At 39.8% G+C, this 16,053-nt stretch overlaps 1 protein-coding gene across 4 annotated transcripts in view; it reads left to right on the top strand.

Annotated features, from left to right (window-relative positions):
* The window catches only part of MAP3K20 (mitogen-activated protein kinase kinase kinase 20), a 127,371-nt gene that overhangs the window by 25,246 nt on the left and 86,072 nt on the right, over positions 1 to 16,053 (top strand). For all 4 annotated transcript variants that reach the window (XM_061608463.1, XM_061608462.1, XM_061608464.1 and 1 more), the window contains exon 3: positions 14,486 to 14,573. In XM_061608463.1, the coding sequence (XP_061464447.1) occupies positions 14,486 to 14,573 (88 nt within the window). The remainder of the gene's footprint in view (positions 1 to 14,485; positions 14,574 to 16,053) is intronic.

The following is a 16,053-nucleotide window of genomic DNA, read 5'->3' as shown; positions in this document are numbered from 1 at the left end:
AAATTTTATTATTATTATTATTACATTCACACCATACATTTATTCCAGTATTATTCCACTTTAAACAGTTAATGGCTTCCCACAAAGAATCCTAGGAAGTGTAGTTTGTGAAGGGTGCTGAAAGCTGTTAGAAGGCTCCTGTTCTCCTCACAGAGCTATAGTTCTCAAGAGTTTTCTGGAAAGAGGAAATGACTGTTAAGCCACTATGGCAAATTGTAGCTCTGTGAGGAGAATAGGGGTCTCCTAACAACTCTCAGCACCCTTCACAAACTGCACTTCCCATGATTCTTTGGGGAAAGCCATGACTGTTTAAAATGGCATAATAGTGAATTAAATGTCTGGTGTGAATGTGGCTGTAGTTTTGTCTGTCCTGAATCTCTCACCAGCTTCATTGTATGACCTAGTTCTAGTGTTATGAGCAGGGCTGTGGAGTCGGAGTCATGGAGTCGGAAGCAATTTTGGGTGGAGTCAGAGTCAGTAGAAATGTACTGACTCCGACTTCAAAATAAAATCAATATTATAATATTAATAATTATTAATATTAATACATTAATATACATTTGCCATTTATGAGGGAGTCAGAGTCGGAGTCAGACAGTAGAAAAATTAATATACATTTGCCATTTATGAAGGAGACGGAGACGGACAGTAGAAAAATAGAGGAGTCGGAGTCGAAGGTTTGACATACCGACTCCACAGCCCTGGTTATGAGAGAAGGGGGAAAATGCCTTCCTGTACTAGCTCTGTACCATGCATGTTTTTATATACCCCCCTTACTCACCTTTTTTTCTAAACTAAAAATCCCTAAATGTTTTAACTTTTCCTCATAGAGGAGTTGCTCCAGCCCCTTGGTCATTTTGGTCACCCTTTTCCAGCTCTACAGTATCCTTTTTTGAGGTTTATACAGGACTATGTGTGGTTGCCCAATATACTTTTATAAAGAGATTATAATATTTGTAGCTTTATTATTCTATTTTTCTAAGGATACCTGATGTGGAGCTCATCTTTTTCACAGTAGCCACACACTTAGTCTACATTTTCATTGAGCTGCCCTTCACAATCCCAAGGTTAGTCACTGTCAGCTTAGACCTGATCAGCATGTATTTGAAGTTGAGATTTTGTGCACCAATGGCCATCACTTTATACCTGCCGTGCAACAAGATCAGCCTCAGAAGGCCTCCTCTCTATCCCACCAGTTAAAACAGCTAGACTGGTGAGGACTAGGGAGAGGGCTTTTTCTATTGTGGCTCCCACTCTGTGGAATTCCCTCCCAAACTATCTCCGGCATGCCCCTGCTATGATGAACTTCTGCTGGGCCTTGAAGACCTGGCTCTTCAGACAGGCTTTTGGGGTGGGTTAGGTTTATTACTACTGTTGAGATTTTAATGTTTTAATGTATTTGTATGTTTTTATTCTGTACGTCGCCCAGAGTGGCTGGACAACCAGCCAGATGGGCGACTAATAAATCTAATAAATAAATAAATAAATAAAAATACCTGTGTGCATATCCGAAGTTTGGAGAGATCCTTTTGGAGCTCTTTGATGGGGGTAAGAGAGGGAACACTTGAGCCAAGCCGGCACCAGTGTCATCCTGGACAGAATCCTATGGGACACGTAACAATTGAAAAGGACTAGTGATTTCAAACAATCCTAATTTGGGAGTCTTTCCTATTTAAATATTCCTATTTAAATAACACCATTGATTTAATAATAATGCAGTCTCAGCATTATAATGTCCAGATAACTGGGAGACTAGAAATCCTGGTACTCAGAAGATGGTCTTATACAAGAGGTCACATCATGTAATAGAGATGGATAAATTGTACCCTGCTTGACTCTTTGGTCTGATCTGCTGTTTCATATTGAGTCCTAAGACAGTGGTTCCCAACCTTTATGGGTACAGAACCCCCTTTGTAACCTCAAAAGTCTTCACAACCCCTACATGCTAATTGTTGTAATTTTAGTCTCTAATTGAAAAATATATATAATGAAGTGTTAAATAATGTCACTTTTTATTCATCACAAAAACAAATATGGTGATTATATTTATTACTTGCCCTTCATCAGAAGGTCCCAGAGCAGGTTACAGCAATATAAGCAACTTTTAACAAATTTTGAAGGAAATAAAAGAAAGGAGATAAAAGCAAACCACCCAGAGAGATAAACAGAGCCTGGTTGATGCCAGGGCATTTGGAGTCTGGTTTTAAGTGTTCTGCCTGTATACAACAATGCCTCCTGTACAGCACGTGGCTCAGGAAGCTCTATATGACAATAATAATAATATGTCTAACAGACAATGTCAACAGGTGAAGCTTTCCCTGTAATTGTATTTCCATACGAGAAAAAGCTTAATTAAATTTTTGTTTAATTTCTGCCTGCCACACAGCTGTTAAAGGCACAAGAGCCCTGTTCTCCTCCAATGCCAACCCTAAACCATGCAAAGAACTTAAAACAACAAAATTTGGGGAACTAAATATATTTGAAATGAACATAAACAAGTTTATAAGAACACACTCAAAGGGTTGATAAACAGCCACAAAAATACACTGAGCACATGCAATTTCACATTTTAAAGACTTGCTTTACCCATCATTTATTTTGCTCATGTACTGCCTTGGGCCAGTGACTAACTTTCAGCCTAACCTACCTCATATGGCTGTTGCTCCATTGAATTCTATAGGACTTACTTCTGAGCAGACCTGGTTAGGATTGCAGCCTAAGTCCTTCTATTAAGACATAATTTTTTCTTCCTTTAACCAGAATGATGCATCTTTGTACTATAAAGCCTCATGACCCTCCCACCCCCAAAAAGTAGTACAGCTTCAAAGCTTCAACAGAATCTTAGTTTGGTCTGATTACTGTTAATTTTTTGGACAGGGACCCTCTGTCTACAGCCAGAGCTAATCAGCTTGATCAATCTTCCCTCACTGCTTCTGACAAAAGGGGTGGGTGGGAGAGATGCTGGAGCTTAAATAAGCCCAGTTGGCCCTTTATCTTGATGCACTTGCTCGAGTGCTGTGCTGCTTAGCAGGGCCAGTTCTAAAGGGCGGCCAGGTGGGGCACTGGCCCGACGGCCCTTGGAGCTACAGGGGGCCCCTCAGCCACTCCTCCACTCCCCTTCTGTGATCTGCGCCCCCCCACCTACCTGTCTGCAGTCTTTTACCATTGCCCTTAACGAAGATGGCTGCTGTGGTTTCCCTAAGGTACTGAAGTCCCTGCCACCATCTTAGTTGATGGCAGTGATGCGTGCGCGTAGCACGCACGCGTGCCATCAACAAAGTTGGCAGCGGAGGCATCATCCCCTTAGGGAAACCACGGCCGCATCTTCGTTAAGGGCAATGGTAAAAGACAGCAGACAGGTAGGTGGGGGGCGTGTGCGTGCATGCACACACAAACACACACCAAGGGCCAGGGCAAGCTGATGCCCAAGGGCCCCGGCATTCCTGGAGCCAGCCCTGCTGCTTAGCTCTCTGTGTGGTGGAAACTGACTGTGCCGGCCAGAAGGAAGGAAGGGGAGGTGAAGGCGGCATGTTGGTGGTGTACAGACCAGCCATTAATTGATTTTTAAATAAATAATTATTCTCTTTGCGACCCCCTTGGGATGACTTCACGGCCCATCTAGGGATCCCGACCCCCAGACAGGGAAGCACTGTCCTAACAATTCCCCCTTCTATTTTTTTAAAAGTTTCTAACCTTTACAATTGATGAAATAATTTTGAATATCTGATAGTCTCTAGGCTAAGCAAGTTGTCAGCTCCTTGTTTATACCAAGGAAACAATTCTCAGAAATAAATTGTTATCTGTACTTTAAGGCCTTGATCCAGTAGAGAGTTGGTTGCACTTAATTCCATTGATGCCAATCAGTTTAAGCATGCCTAAGTGTGTATTGGATTGTGGTCTTAGTGAACAGATTGCCAATAGTTTCAGTAGGTTTACAAATCACATGGCTGCTCTGTGTAATTGTTTTAATTGCAAGAGAGAGACTGAGAAGAACATTTGTTCTGTGCTTGAGAGATGGTGATTGCATACTTATCACTGTCACAGCTCTGGTAGTGATTTTTAAAAATTCTGCCACCATCCATTTAACAGTTTTCCTTACTTTCCTTTTTGGTTTGTGTATGTTTTCTTTTATACATAGCCTTACAAATAGCTAATTTGAAAGGCAAGCGTAATGATTTTATTTACCTTTCTTTTTCATGTCTGTTTGGTCAGCGTTCAGAAATGCTAAAAGAAATTACGACAGAGAGATCAAGGTCTTGCCAGTTTCTGCCCCTTCCAATTACACATTCATCCCAAACTGTACAAAGCAATTATTTTCATTATGAACTATATAAACCAGTTATCTCTCACTCTTAAATTGGCATTTGGGGCTATGTTCACTAGCACTACTGAAGGACCTCAACAGAAAAGGAAGGAAACAGAAGGAACGAACGAAAGAACTTCCAAATGGCAACCTTTTGAATAGTCCAAGTTCAATCCTTAAAACAAAAAGTGATTTTCCCCCCAATAATGTGCTCCACAGCCTCTCACCTTTCATCCTCAGAAACATGAAAGAGGAAGTAAAAGAGATGACCCAAATCATAGAGTTCCTTTGATATAAGAAATTCAGCTGTTTTGAACACTTACAATCAAAGGAAGTGGTTTCCCTAGTTATATGAACTATGTGAAAGCTCTCAGAATAGCTTTTCCACCCCAGGATTCCTTGTACTTTAGAAGTTTGCATAAAAGCTCACATGGAGAATTGGAGAATTGGATGCAAAGTGTTTGATTCAAATTTTATTAGGTGGAAGTGTGCATACATTCTTATTGCTTGGTTTAACAGCTGGTTGGATTTGGAACACAATCAGATTTTGATGGGTATATATTTCTGTTCCATGCTTTTTAAATACTGAGCGTTCAGGTTCTGTTGCCAAATACCTCTTTTAAGAGAATTGTAGCAGTGGATAAATTGAGAAGGGATTGTGATTGTGAGCCTTCGAGTGAAGATTCTGTCCTTCAGCTTGATTGGAATGTAGATGATTCTGCAGGACAAAACCAGCCCCTTTCCACTGTTCTTAAAAGAAGAAATAAGGATGAAATCTTATTGTTTTATGTAAAAATAAAAGACAAGAGAAAAAAAGGACCATGTTCTGTAGAAAACGTACTTTTCTGAAGAAATGAAATCTGAACACTGCAACTTGATTGCCGTAAAATTTTACTTCAGTCAGTTCTTTGAAACAAAATGGAATCTTTTAGTAGACTTGTGCCAATCTACTTTTTCATATACATAATTTTTCTATACAGGACAGAGTGCATCAGAAAGGTATGATGTTTGTCCCTATCATAGGTAAAACAGAGCATCTTTGTAAAGAAACCTTTTCCAATAATAAAGCTTGATCTAAAACCACATGTAGACTACCATAATAAAATCCAGTTTATTAATATGCTTTCTAATAGAACTGATCACAATTTCTCTAATTTCAGGAGTTAATGTGTCAGTGGCAATGTTCACCAAAGAAGGCAGGAAATTTTACATACATATTCTTTTTCTTTCTCACTTTGTTTACAAGTTGCACAAGAATTACATTTCAAGTTAATCACTTACAGTTTGACATTACTTTTCTGGCAATGGCACAAATATGGCAAAGCTAAAATTATTCAGTACATAGCTGTAAATTAAAATATTATGCTGGTACTGTATGTTAAAATAGGATTTGGGTGTGTCTGATACTTTCTTGGGTTTCTTTTTAAAATCCCAGTGAGTGAGTAAATCAAGTCTGAAACTGCATATTAGAAGTGTTTTAAAGGCCTTACTCTTTCAACAAGCCTTTTAACTAGAGACCTTATCCCAGTCTGTGTCTTTTTTGGAATTGCTTTTTAAGATGCTTTTAAGGATTTTTAAAAAAATGTTTTTGTTTTGTTTTTTATCTGTTTTAAGATTTTCTGTGTGTGTTTTGTCCTTTGTTTACTGCACTGGACTCCTTCTGAGAGGAAGGGCAGGATAGAACTTTAATAAAGAATGAAAGAAAGAATAAAGTGATATATCAAATGTTTCCAGTTTATGCTTTCAGAATCGTACTATGAAATATACATTACAAGAAAGATTACCCATTGGTTCTGGAAGTAAAATACAATAACATTCGTTTGGGGTTACAACTTTACTGAGAATACGATGGCCCTGCATCTTGCCAAACTCTGGGCTTAGGATGAAGCAGGGGAGATCACGTCCCCTCTCCTTTTTCAGGTGATCCCACCTGGCTTTGAGTCATGAATCACTCGCAAATATAGCTGTAGACAGAGAGGCATGATGGCTGACTAACTGGAACAGTGAAGAGGAGCACTCTATAATGCAACATTTTGTTGCAGGTCCTGTTGGTTCTAGCTTCCAGCAATCCAGAAATAAATTCAAAAAATCATTTTTATTTATTAAATTTATATCCTGCCCTTCCTCCCAGAAGGAGTCAAACAATGAAGAGAGTGATGCTTCATTATGTGTTTCTTGGCTTATCTATCTATATTTTAGAAGCATCTATATAGAATATATTTTGAAAGCACAATCTCAGTGTTTTCTCATTTGAAGATAAGAATTATAATAAAGGTAGTGTAGAATAAATGTTGCCCACCTGTATTTTTGTGCCTACCAGGATCAAGAAAGTATGTTAACTGGATGCAACAAAATGTGCAGCATAGCTCATTATAAATTTACAATTTACCCATTGGTTATGAACAGATTGCACAATCCTGGAAGAAACCATTTCCTAGCCATTATTCCTGTGTTGTGACTTTGTAATGTTTGTGCCGGTGTAATTTTTTTCCAAATAGAGCTATTTGTTTCTGAGCTAGAGAGAGAAAATATTTTAGCACAAAGATAATAGCCAAGATGGATTTTTAGTAGAGCAGAGATTGCTAAGTGTAGTGCCCTCCAGATGTTGTTGGGACTACAGTTCCCATCACCCTTGACTGTGGCTGTGCTATGTAGAGCTGATGTGACTTGTAGCCTGAGAAGACCTGGAGGGCAAGCACCACACTGGCTTCCACTGTGGGAGAGCATAATCAGTTCCTCAGTTGCTGCTGCAATTTATAGTGTAGAGAATGTGTGTAGGTGCATTATTTTGTCCAAGGTGCCTAACTTCTCAATGTTACGCACTTGGCCCCAAGTCAGAGAAAATTAGAAATACCTGCCTTGTCAAAACCAGTAGGACATTTCAGTGGAACTTTCTCATAATATAAAGTGCTGCTTTTGAAATACGAAAGTCTGCACTGGACTAATGTACTTGTCCTAAGCATTTTGTTACATAAAAATCTTGGTACAGTCACAGTCTCATCCAACTGCTTTGTGGGCAACATAATAGGCATTATAGTTAGGAGAAAAAGCAACACATGAGTGGGAATATTCGCAATGCCTGCAGGGAGGGACCTTACACGCAAAGGCCCTCTCCCTGCAGATGTTCATGTTGCACTCACAGACACCGGTGTGGGAGGCTACTTGCCACAGCTCTGCTTGTGTGTTGCTTTTATTCATCGTAACGATAAAGTGTGAATAGGGCTCTAGCTGCCTTGGATGGAAATGCACATCAGATGTCACTCTGAGCAAGGTCCAGATAAGCACTGTGGTGGGGATACACCTCCAAATGAGCATTGGCATTTGCATTGGCTGCTCACTGGGAGCATGTGCACATGGATCTCCCTTGCTGGATTGGGACAACAAATATTTTAAATTGAGTAAGGTACTTTTACATCTTGGTAAGCATGATACATCTGGCTGTGTCCTCCACTATGATGCACTGTTGGTGTTCTCTCCCCCCCCCCACACCATCTGGAAACATACTTTTATTAGGCTGACACATTAAGAATTACTCTGGGTGGTATTCAGTGCTAGCCCTACTAAGAGTAGACCCATTGAAGGTAATAAATATGACTAACTTAGGCTCATTAATGCCATTGGGTCTGCTTTGAAGTAGAACTTAAATGAATACAACTCTACTTCATTGCAGGGGATCTGATTTGAATTGGGACCATGGCACTGGAAGCGGGTTCTTGCGTTTTGTGTTTTTAAAAAAGCTCTGTCTCCCTTGTGCTGCTTTCCCAATGTGTTATTTAAATTCCAACAGGCCCAGCACCTGGAATGCACAGGCAATTACCAGGCTGAGCAGGTGCCACTAGTGCTCAGAATGGGTTATAGCAGGGATTTCCAAACTGTGGTCCATGAACCACCAGTGGTTCATGAGCTCCATTCAGGCGGTCCATGGCAAGTCTGTGGATTTGTGGCTGAAGGTGGGAGATGACACATCCATCATATTAAATATTCATATTGATTTTTAATTGAATTTTAATTCCTTTTGTTTTGGTATTGTATTTTATTGTACTACCATTTGAATTCTATGGAATACAATAAACCACAGTATATAAGAAATAAAAGAATGAATAAAAACACAATTAAAAATCACACAGCATCTGGCACAACCCATTACAATTGCTACACAACAGGCAAAAAAATAATAATTAAGTGGACCTCCAAGACTGTCAGCAATTTTCAGGTGGTCCATGTGGGGAAAAATAGAGAAACCCTAGATTATAGACAATTTATTTTATTTATGTATTTTGGAACTTCGTCACCTTTTTAGCTCACTTTTCAACAGTAGTAATCAATTGGCTTTGTTTAGATATTTTATTTTCCTTAAAAAAAAAAAAGATTCTGAGAAGAAATTACCCTATCTTAGTAAATGTGCTGTGTTGGTTTTTATGTCAGTTTCATTTTGCAGTTAAGAGAGAGAAATAGTGGCTGCAGCAAAACAGATGGCAAACCAGATTTTGTGGATATAAGATAGCCACAAGCTGTGCATCATGCAGTATATCACCTCGGCTTTACCTAATATGATATTCATCCATCCTTCCAGTACTTAGAAGAGGAGTAGGAAGGGAAAGAAAAATACTCCATGTGAATGAATGGCTATGAAGGTGGTGCCGACGTGAGAGATTTGGATTCTGGGACCACGGTCTGTGCTTCCTGGAAGATGGATTGCTAGCAAGTGATGGGTTGCATCTCACAAGGACTGGGAAGAATGTGTTTGGCCACAGCATGGAGAAGTTCATCAGGAGGGCTTTAAACTGAATCCTAAGGGGGAGGGAGACGTAAACTTGGTGGTAACGACTGGTGAAGGCTTGTGCACAGTAATGGGAGCAGAGAGATCGGCTCTAATAGGGACCAGTGACAGTCCTCAGAAAAATGTAGTAAGGAAGCCAAGCCATAAATCACATGGACTCCGATGCCTGTATACTAATGCGCAGAGCATGGGAAACAAGCAGGACGAACTTGAACTCTTAATACAGGAGGGCAATTATGACTTGATAGGTATAACTGAAACTTGGTGGGATGACTCCCATGACTGGAATACAGCAATTGAAGGATATAACTTGTTCAAAAAGAACAGAAGGAATAAAAAGGGAGGTGGAGTCGTGCTATATGTTAAAAATATATATCCCTGCACAGAAATACAGGAAGATGAGCTTGGTAGTTCCACCGGGGGTATCTGGATTAAAATTAACAGGGCAAGTAATAAAAGGAATGTGGTGCTTGGAGTCTATTACTGACCACCCAATCAAGGAGAAGACGAGAATTTAACTTTTGAAAAGCAAATTGCCAAAGTTTCGAGGAGGCGTGATGTAGTAGTAATGGGGGATTTCAATTATCCCGATATCTGTTGGGAGACAAATTCTGCCAAACACTGCCCCTCCAAGAAATTTCTGACTTGTGTTGGAGATAACTTTCTCCTATAGAAAGTGGAGGAAGCAACCAGAGGATCAGCTATCCTGGACTTGATTCTAACCAGTAGAGATGATTTGGTGGATGAAGTGGCAGTTACGGGAACTCTGGGGGGAAGTGACCACACCATACTTGAATTCTTGATTTTAACAGAAGCAAAAGCTGAGAGTAGCCATACATGCACCCTGGACTTCAGGAAAGTTGATTTTAATAAACTCAGAACAATTGTAAGTACAGTTCCATGGCAAGCCACCCTAATGAGAAAAGGAGTCCAAGATGGGTGGGAGTTTCTAAAGAAGGAAATTCTAAAAGCGCAATGGCAAGCAATTCCAACAAGGAAAAAAGGGAGGAAACAGCAGAAGAAGCCAATGTGGCTTCACAAAAAGCTTAGAGATGACCTGAAAACAAAAAAGGACACATACAGGAAGTGAAAAAAAAGGCCAGGCCACAAAGGAAGAGTACAGGCAGGGATCACGGAATTGCAGGGATGGTGTCACGAAAGCTAAAGCTGAGCATGAGCTGAGGTTAGCGAGGGATGCTAAAAGCAACAAAAAAGCTTTCTTCAGGTATGTCCATAGTAAAAGACAGAGAAAAGAAACGGTGGCTACTCAGTGAGGATGGCAAAATGATAATAGATGACAAAGAAAAGGCAGAAGTGCTCAATTCCTACTTTGGCTCAGTCTTCTCCCAAAAAAGGGTCTCTGACCCTCCCGGGAAACATGAAGTAGAGGGGAAGGATTGGAGCTTGAGATTGATAGACAAATGGTCAAGGAATACCTTATCACTTTGAACGAGTTCAAATCGGCAGGGCTCAATAAACTGCATCCTAGAGTATTGAAGGAATTGGCTGAAGAACTCTCAGAACCGCTGTCTATTATCTTTGCGAAATCATGGAGGACTGGTGAAGTGCCGGATGACTGGAGGAGAGCTAATGTTGTCCTTATCTTCAAAAAAGGCAAAAAGGAGGAACAGGGGAATTACAGACCAGTCAGCCTAACATCAATCCCTGGGAAAACTCTGGAGCAGACTATAAAGCAGTCAGTCTGTAAGCACCTTGAAAACAATGCAGTGATTATTAGGACCCAACATGGATTTACAAAGAACAAATCCTGCCAAACCAATCTTACCTCTTTTTTTGACCAGGTAACCTCCCTTGTAGACTGTGGGAATGCTGTGGACATAATATACCTCGACTTCAGCAAAGCTTTTGACAAAGTGCCCCATGATATTCTGATTAGCAAGCTAGCTAAATGTGGGCTGGATGGAACAACTGTCAGGTGGATCCACAGTTGGCTCCAGAATCATACTCAAAGAGTGCTTATCAACAGTTCCTTCTCAAACTTGGCAGAAGTAACGAGTGGGGTACCACAGAGCTTGGTCCTGGGCCCAGTGCTCTTTAACATTTTTATTAACGACTTGGATGAGGAGGTACAGAGCATGCTTATCAAATTTGCAGATGATGCAAAATTGGGGGGCAAAGCTAATACCGTGGAAGACAGAAACAAAATTCAAAGGGACCTCGATAGGATGGAGCATTGGGCTGAAAACAACAGAATGAAATTCAACAGGGATAAATGCAAAGTTCTACACTTAGGAAAAAGAAACCAAATGCACAGTTATAAGATGGGGGATACTTGGCTCAGCAATACGGCATGTGCGAAGGATCTTGGAATTGTCGTTGATCACAAGCTGAATATGAGCCAACAGTGTGATGTGGCTGCAAAAAAGGCAAATACTATATTAGGCTGCATTAACAGAAGTATAGTTTCCAAATCGCGTGAAGTATTAGTTTCCCTCTATTCAGCACTGGTTAGGCCTCATCTTGAATACTGCATCCAGTTGTGGTCTGCGCACTTCAAGAAGGATGCAGACAAACTGGAACGGGTTCAGAGGAGGGCAACAAAGATGATCAGGGGACTGGAAACAAAGCCCTATGAGGAGAGACTGAAAGAACTGGGCATGTGTAGCCTGGAGAAGAGAAGATTGAGGGGAGATATGATAGCACTCAAGTACATGAAAGCTTGTCACATAGAGGAGGGCCATGATCTTTTCCTAGATCGTCCCAGAGTGCAGGACATGGAATAATGGGCTCAAGTTGCAGGAAGCCAGATTTCAACTGGACATCAGGAAAAACTTCCTAACTGTTAGAGCCAAACGACAATGGAACCAATTACCTAGAGAGGTAGTGGGCTCTCCGACACTGGAGGCATTCAAGAGGCAGCTGGACAGCCATCTGTCGGGAATGCTTTGATTTGGATTCCTGCATTGAGCAGGGGTTGGACTCGATGGCCTTATAGGCCCCTTCCATCTCTACTATTCTATGATTCTATGTATCCCAGGGTTTGAGACAATTGAATACTAAAGGTCATTTGTGAAGGGGCAAAAACACTAGTTGAGCTTTGTCCATGATATATAACAACTGTATGGAATGAGGTGCAAGTGCTGCATTTTTGGCACAATGTCACAGCTTATGTTCTGCTGACAACTTGTGCCAACACAATTACACGAATTAACGCTTTTTGTGCTGGCAACAGATACCATTGCAAAGTAGCACAGACGCACAGAAAGTCACATGGGGCTCATATACAGTTGAGATGGGCCTTTTAACTGCAGCAGAATGAGCTGTATTAGTGCAACCAATGTATCTGATATAACTTAAGAAGCATTTATCATAACTGTAAGGTAAAATAAATAATAATAATAAAATAATACAAACACTAATGCCTTTCATAAGATTAAATTGTTGGTATATTTTGTATTTTTCATAGGTATAAACATCTTTAGGATTAAGGTGAAAGGTTATAATTCCCAAACCATTTACTTTGGAGCAATGTAGGAAGAGTTATCCCAATCACATAGAGTTGGACTGGAAAGGGGAACTGTGTACATAATGCATGTTTGTGCACAAAGTTCCCCAACCAGCTGAAGATACATACATATAAGTCTCCTTCTGTTTTTCCCTAGGTGGACTGGGTACAAGCTCAATAAACATGTTTCTATGGACTGGGAGCTTCTTCCTCCCTACCACCTCCAGCCCATATTTGGTGCCTTCCCATTTTTGTTTGTGTGTAGGCTCCTACCCATTATGGCATGGAGTTGACTAACTGTTGTGATTTCATTGGAGTAGTATTCCCTTCTCTGTCTCACCATAGCTCTGTCCCAATCAAAAGGGAGTTGGTTATGTTTGGGCTGCCCCAGAATTTGTACCACCATCTGAGAGGAGTCTTGGAACTTGTGGCTGCAGGTATTAGTTGCTGTTCTCCTAATCATGGAGGCTTCTAATAAGTGTGGCTCTCTGGCCTCTTTCTGGGTCTACAGTAGCACATTGTGTTGAAGGGGATGTGGACTTGATTCTGTGATGTCGGCATCATGGTATTCCTGCCATTCTTGATTGGTGTGTTCCTGGAATAAATAATGTAGGGCTGTCATTGGTGCCCAACTTCTTGACCAGTGGTTGTCAAAGATTTTATACTGTATAAGCAGTTTGGCGTTAATATGTTAATCTTTTGTTTCTCCTGATTTTGTTACCTACTGTGCTGCTAGGAAGGCATAGGATTTTGACAACTTTACACTGTTGTTTATACTGGCATAATCCTCCTGGTGTAACCACCACCACCATCAGGATTGTGCATCAAACAGTAGGTAAAAATTAACTTTCATAAAACATTGTGTGGAACAACTTAAAACTTTCCCAGATATAAATTGTTACTGATCCTTAAAACAATGCAGAACATTTGGGCTACATTTCTTTCCTTATTTGCTTTCAGTCCTTTCTGAATCAGTTTACTGTTCCTTGCATGAACATGGCAAATATTTCTGCACCATATAACTAATCAACTCTCACATGAAACAGTGATAAATATTAGTAAGCACTTACTGATGTTCTGCTAATCAGAGTGCTAGCATAGTTAAACACATCTAACCCTGTAATTTTGTGCCATGAGAGAGTACCTCATGCTGTGAAATTTAGCTGATTTATTAAATACAGTGTTGGGTGGTTGATCTAGTGACCAAATGGAATATGATTTGGACAAATAGTTGTGGCACCTCTCCTGTTTCATGACATTCAGCTAGTAGAAATTTTTTAAAAAGTCCTATTTACACTTTTTTAGGGTGCAACATGATATGTTCTTGCTTTTTTATGGGTTTACCTGATGTTTGTTTATTACCTGATGTTTATTTTTCTAAATGAAATTGTTTTTAGTAATAGAGATGCATTTCAGTGAGCTCAGTTAATGGGAGCCCCGCTGTCCTTTTCATATACTATTAAAACAATTTCTGCAGGTACACTGCCCTTTGACCTCTGTCTCTACCGTATTTGAAGAAGCCCTCTCGTCTTTCATTGTGTAGCCAATGAGGGAAGTTACATTTACAGCTAACATGCAGAGTAACCAATTATATCTTGCATGTATTCATAGAGAAAGGAAAAGGCTGCTAGAGTGACAGCTCAAACCCTTAGAAGATGGAACTTCCAGTATCATGGTTCTAATACTTCCAAGTTATAAAACTGTTGATTCATGACACTCCTAAATCCTTACTTAGGGATTTCTAGGTGGTTGAATCTCAGAAGTGTTGCTGAGTGTTCAGTGTATAGCTCAGTATGTGTTATTTCCGTATTCAGATCTTGTGTATGATGAAAGAGGCGAATACATAGATGATTTGATTTAAATGTTTACTATAACCATTTTATATAGCTGTGTGCAGTTTTGTATTGACAAATGACACTTTCTGCATTTTAAACAGGCAGAAATACTTAGTGTGCTCAGCCACAAAAACATCATTCAGTTTTATGGAGCTGTTATTGAACCCCCTAACTATGGCATAGTTACAGGTGAGTTACAAGTCTTCCTTTTTGAGGTATGTGTGTTATGTATTCAATAAACTCTGATGTTTCTGAAATGCTAGATATATCTCTGTCCAGTGGTCAGTGTACTGCTACTTTTGTACAACTTTCATGGCCAGAAGGTTTTAAAGATGTTATATTTAGCTCAGTGTAACAAGGAATTTTTTTCCACTCCTTTCTCTGTTTAACACCTGTGTGATCCTATCTAAAAACAGTTCTAGCTGCAATTGTATTTCACATTTTGTGCTTTAGACCTGTGCCACAATGGCTAGAGAACGCTCCAAGAGCAACAGGCCAATCTTTAGACTAGGCCCTAGGATTTGGTGGCTTCTGCCCTCCTTTTAGTTTCTGAAAACATATTCAAATGCAGGTTGCTGGCCCACAGCTCTTCTCCTTGCTTGAACTGCCACTCTCTACTTCTCCCACTAAAAAAGGAAATGGATAGCTGAATAGCTCAATAAAGATGTCATCCCAACGTGGGGCAGCTGTGGAAGAAGTAAATACCATGTTAGAGATCATTAGAAAAGGGACTGCCAATAAAACTGCGAATATCATAATGCCTTTATACAAATCCAAGACTACTATGTACACTTCTGGTTGCCGCACCTCACATAGGATACTTCCCTATGAGGAAAGGTTACAACATTTGGGTCTTTTTAGTTTAGACAAACTAACATGATAGAGGTGTATACAATTATGCATGGTGTGGAAAAAGTGCATAGAGAGATGTTTTTCTCTCTCTCATAATACCAGAGATCATTCAGTGAAGCTGAATGTTGGAAAAGTCAGAACAGACAGGCAAAAGTACTTCTTAAATCATGGAGTTCACTCTCACAAGATGTAGTAATGGCCACCAACTTGGATGGTTTTAAAAGAGCATTAGACATATTCATGGAGGACAGGCTACTTGCTTTAAACAAATCAAAGCAAATACATTGTACAAGACATAAACTAGATTGATATTTTCAGTTAAATATAAAGACTAACATATGTAATTCCTCCTTGCAGTCTTTACATAATGTAAATATGCTTAATTTGTGTGAGTTGTTTACATGTCTTTATTACTTATAATCAGCTAAACTGTTGTATGAACAGTTTATCAAGTTCTTGGCTATCTAATCTGAAGCATGTGATGTGTATGAAACAAGGCAAATTGATGTGTTGGGAAGACCAAAGCAATGAAAATGTAGAACTGCAAAAACATGATGAATAGCTTATGCAACAACAAGAACTGAAATGAAGAAGGATTATGTGAGAGAATCTTTGCTGATTTGTATATTTTTTAAAATATCATTTGCCAGAGCCTGAACCCCAGGTAACAACTTATAGCGCAGGTTGCTCTTCATTTATTGTGCTATATGTGCAGTGTTTTGTGTGAAATAAGAAGTGGCGCATCTTGGTTTAGTTGCAATTTTATAGATTTTAAGATCTACCCTTGAAAATGCACACTTAGAATGGCATGCACACT

The sequence above is a fragment of the Rhineura floridana genome, chromosome 2 (genome assembly GCF_030035675.1).
Source record: "Rhineura floridana isolate rRhiFlo1 chromosome 2, rRhiFlo1.hap2, whole genome shotgun sequence".
NCBI lineage: Eukaryota > Metazoa > Chordata > Lepidosauria > Squamata > Rhineuridae > Rhineura > Rhineura floridana.
Note: the sequence above shows the minus strand (reverse complement) of the source record. Positions and strands in the feature narration are given on the sequence as shown.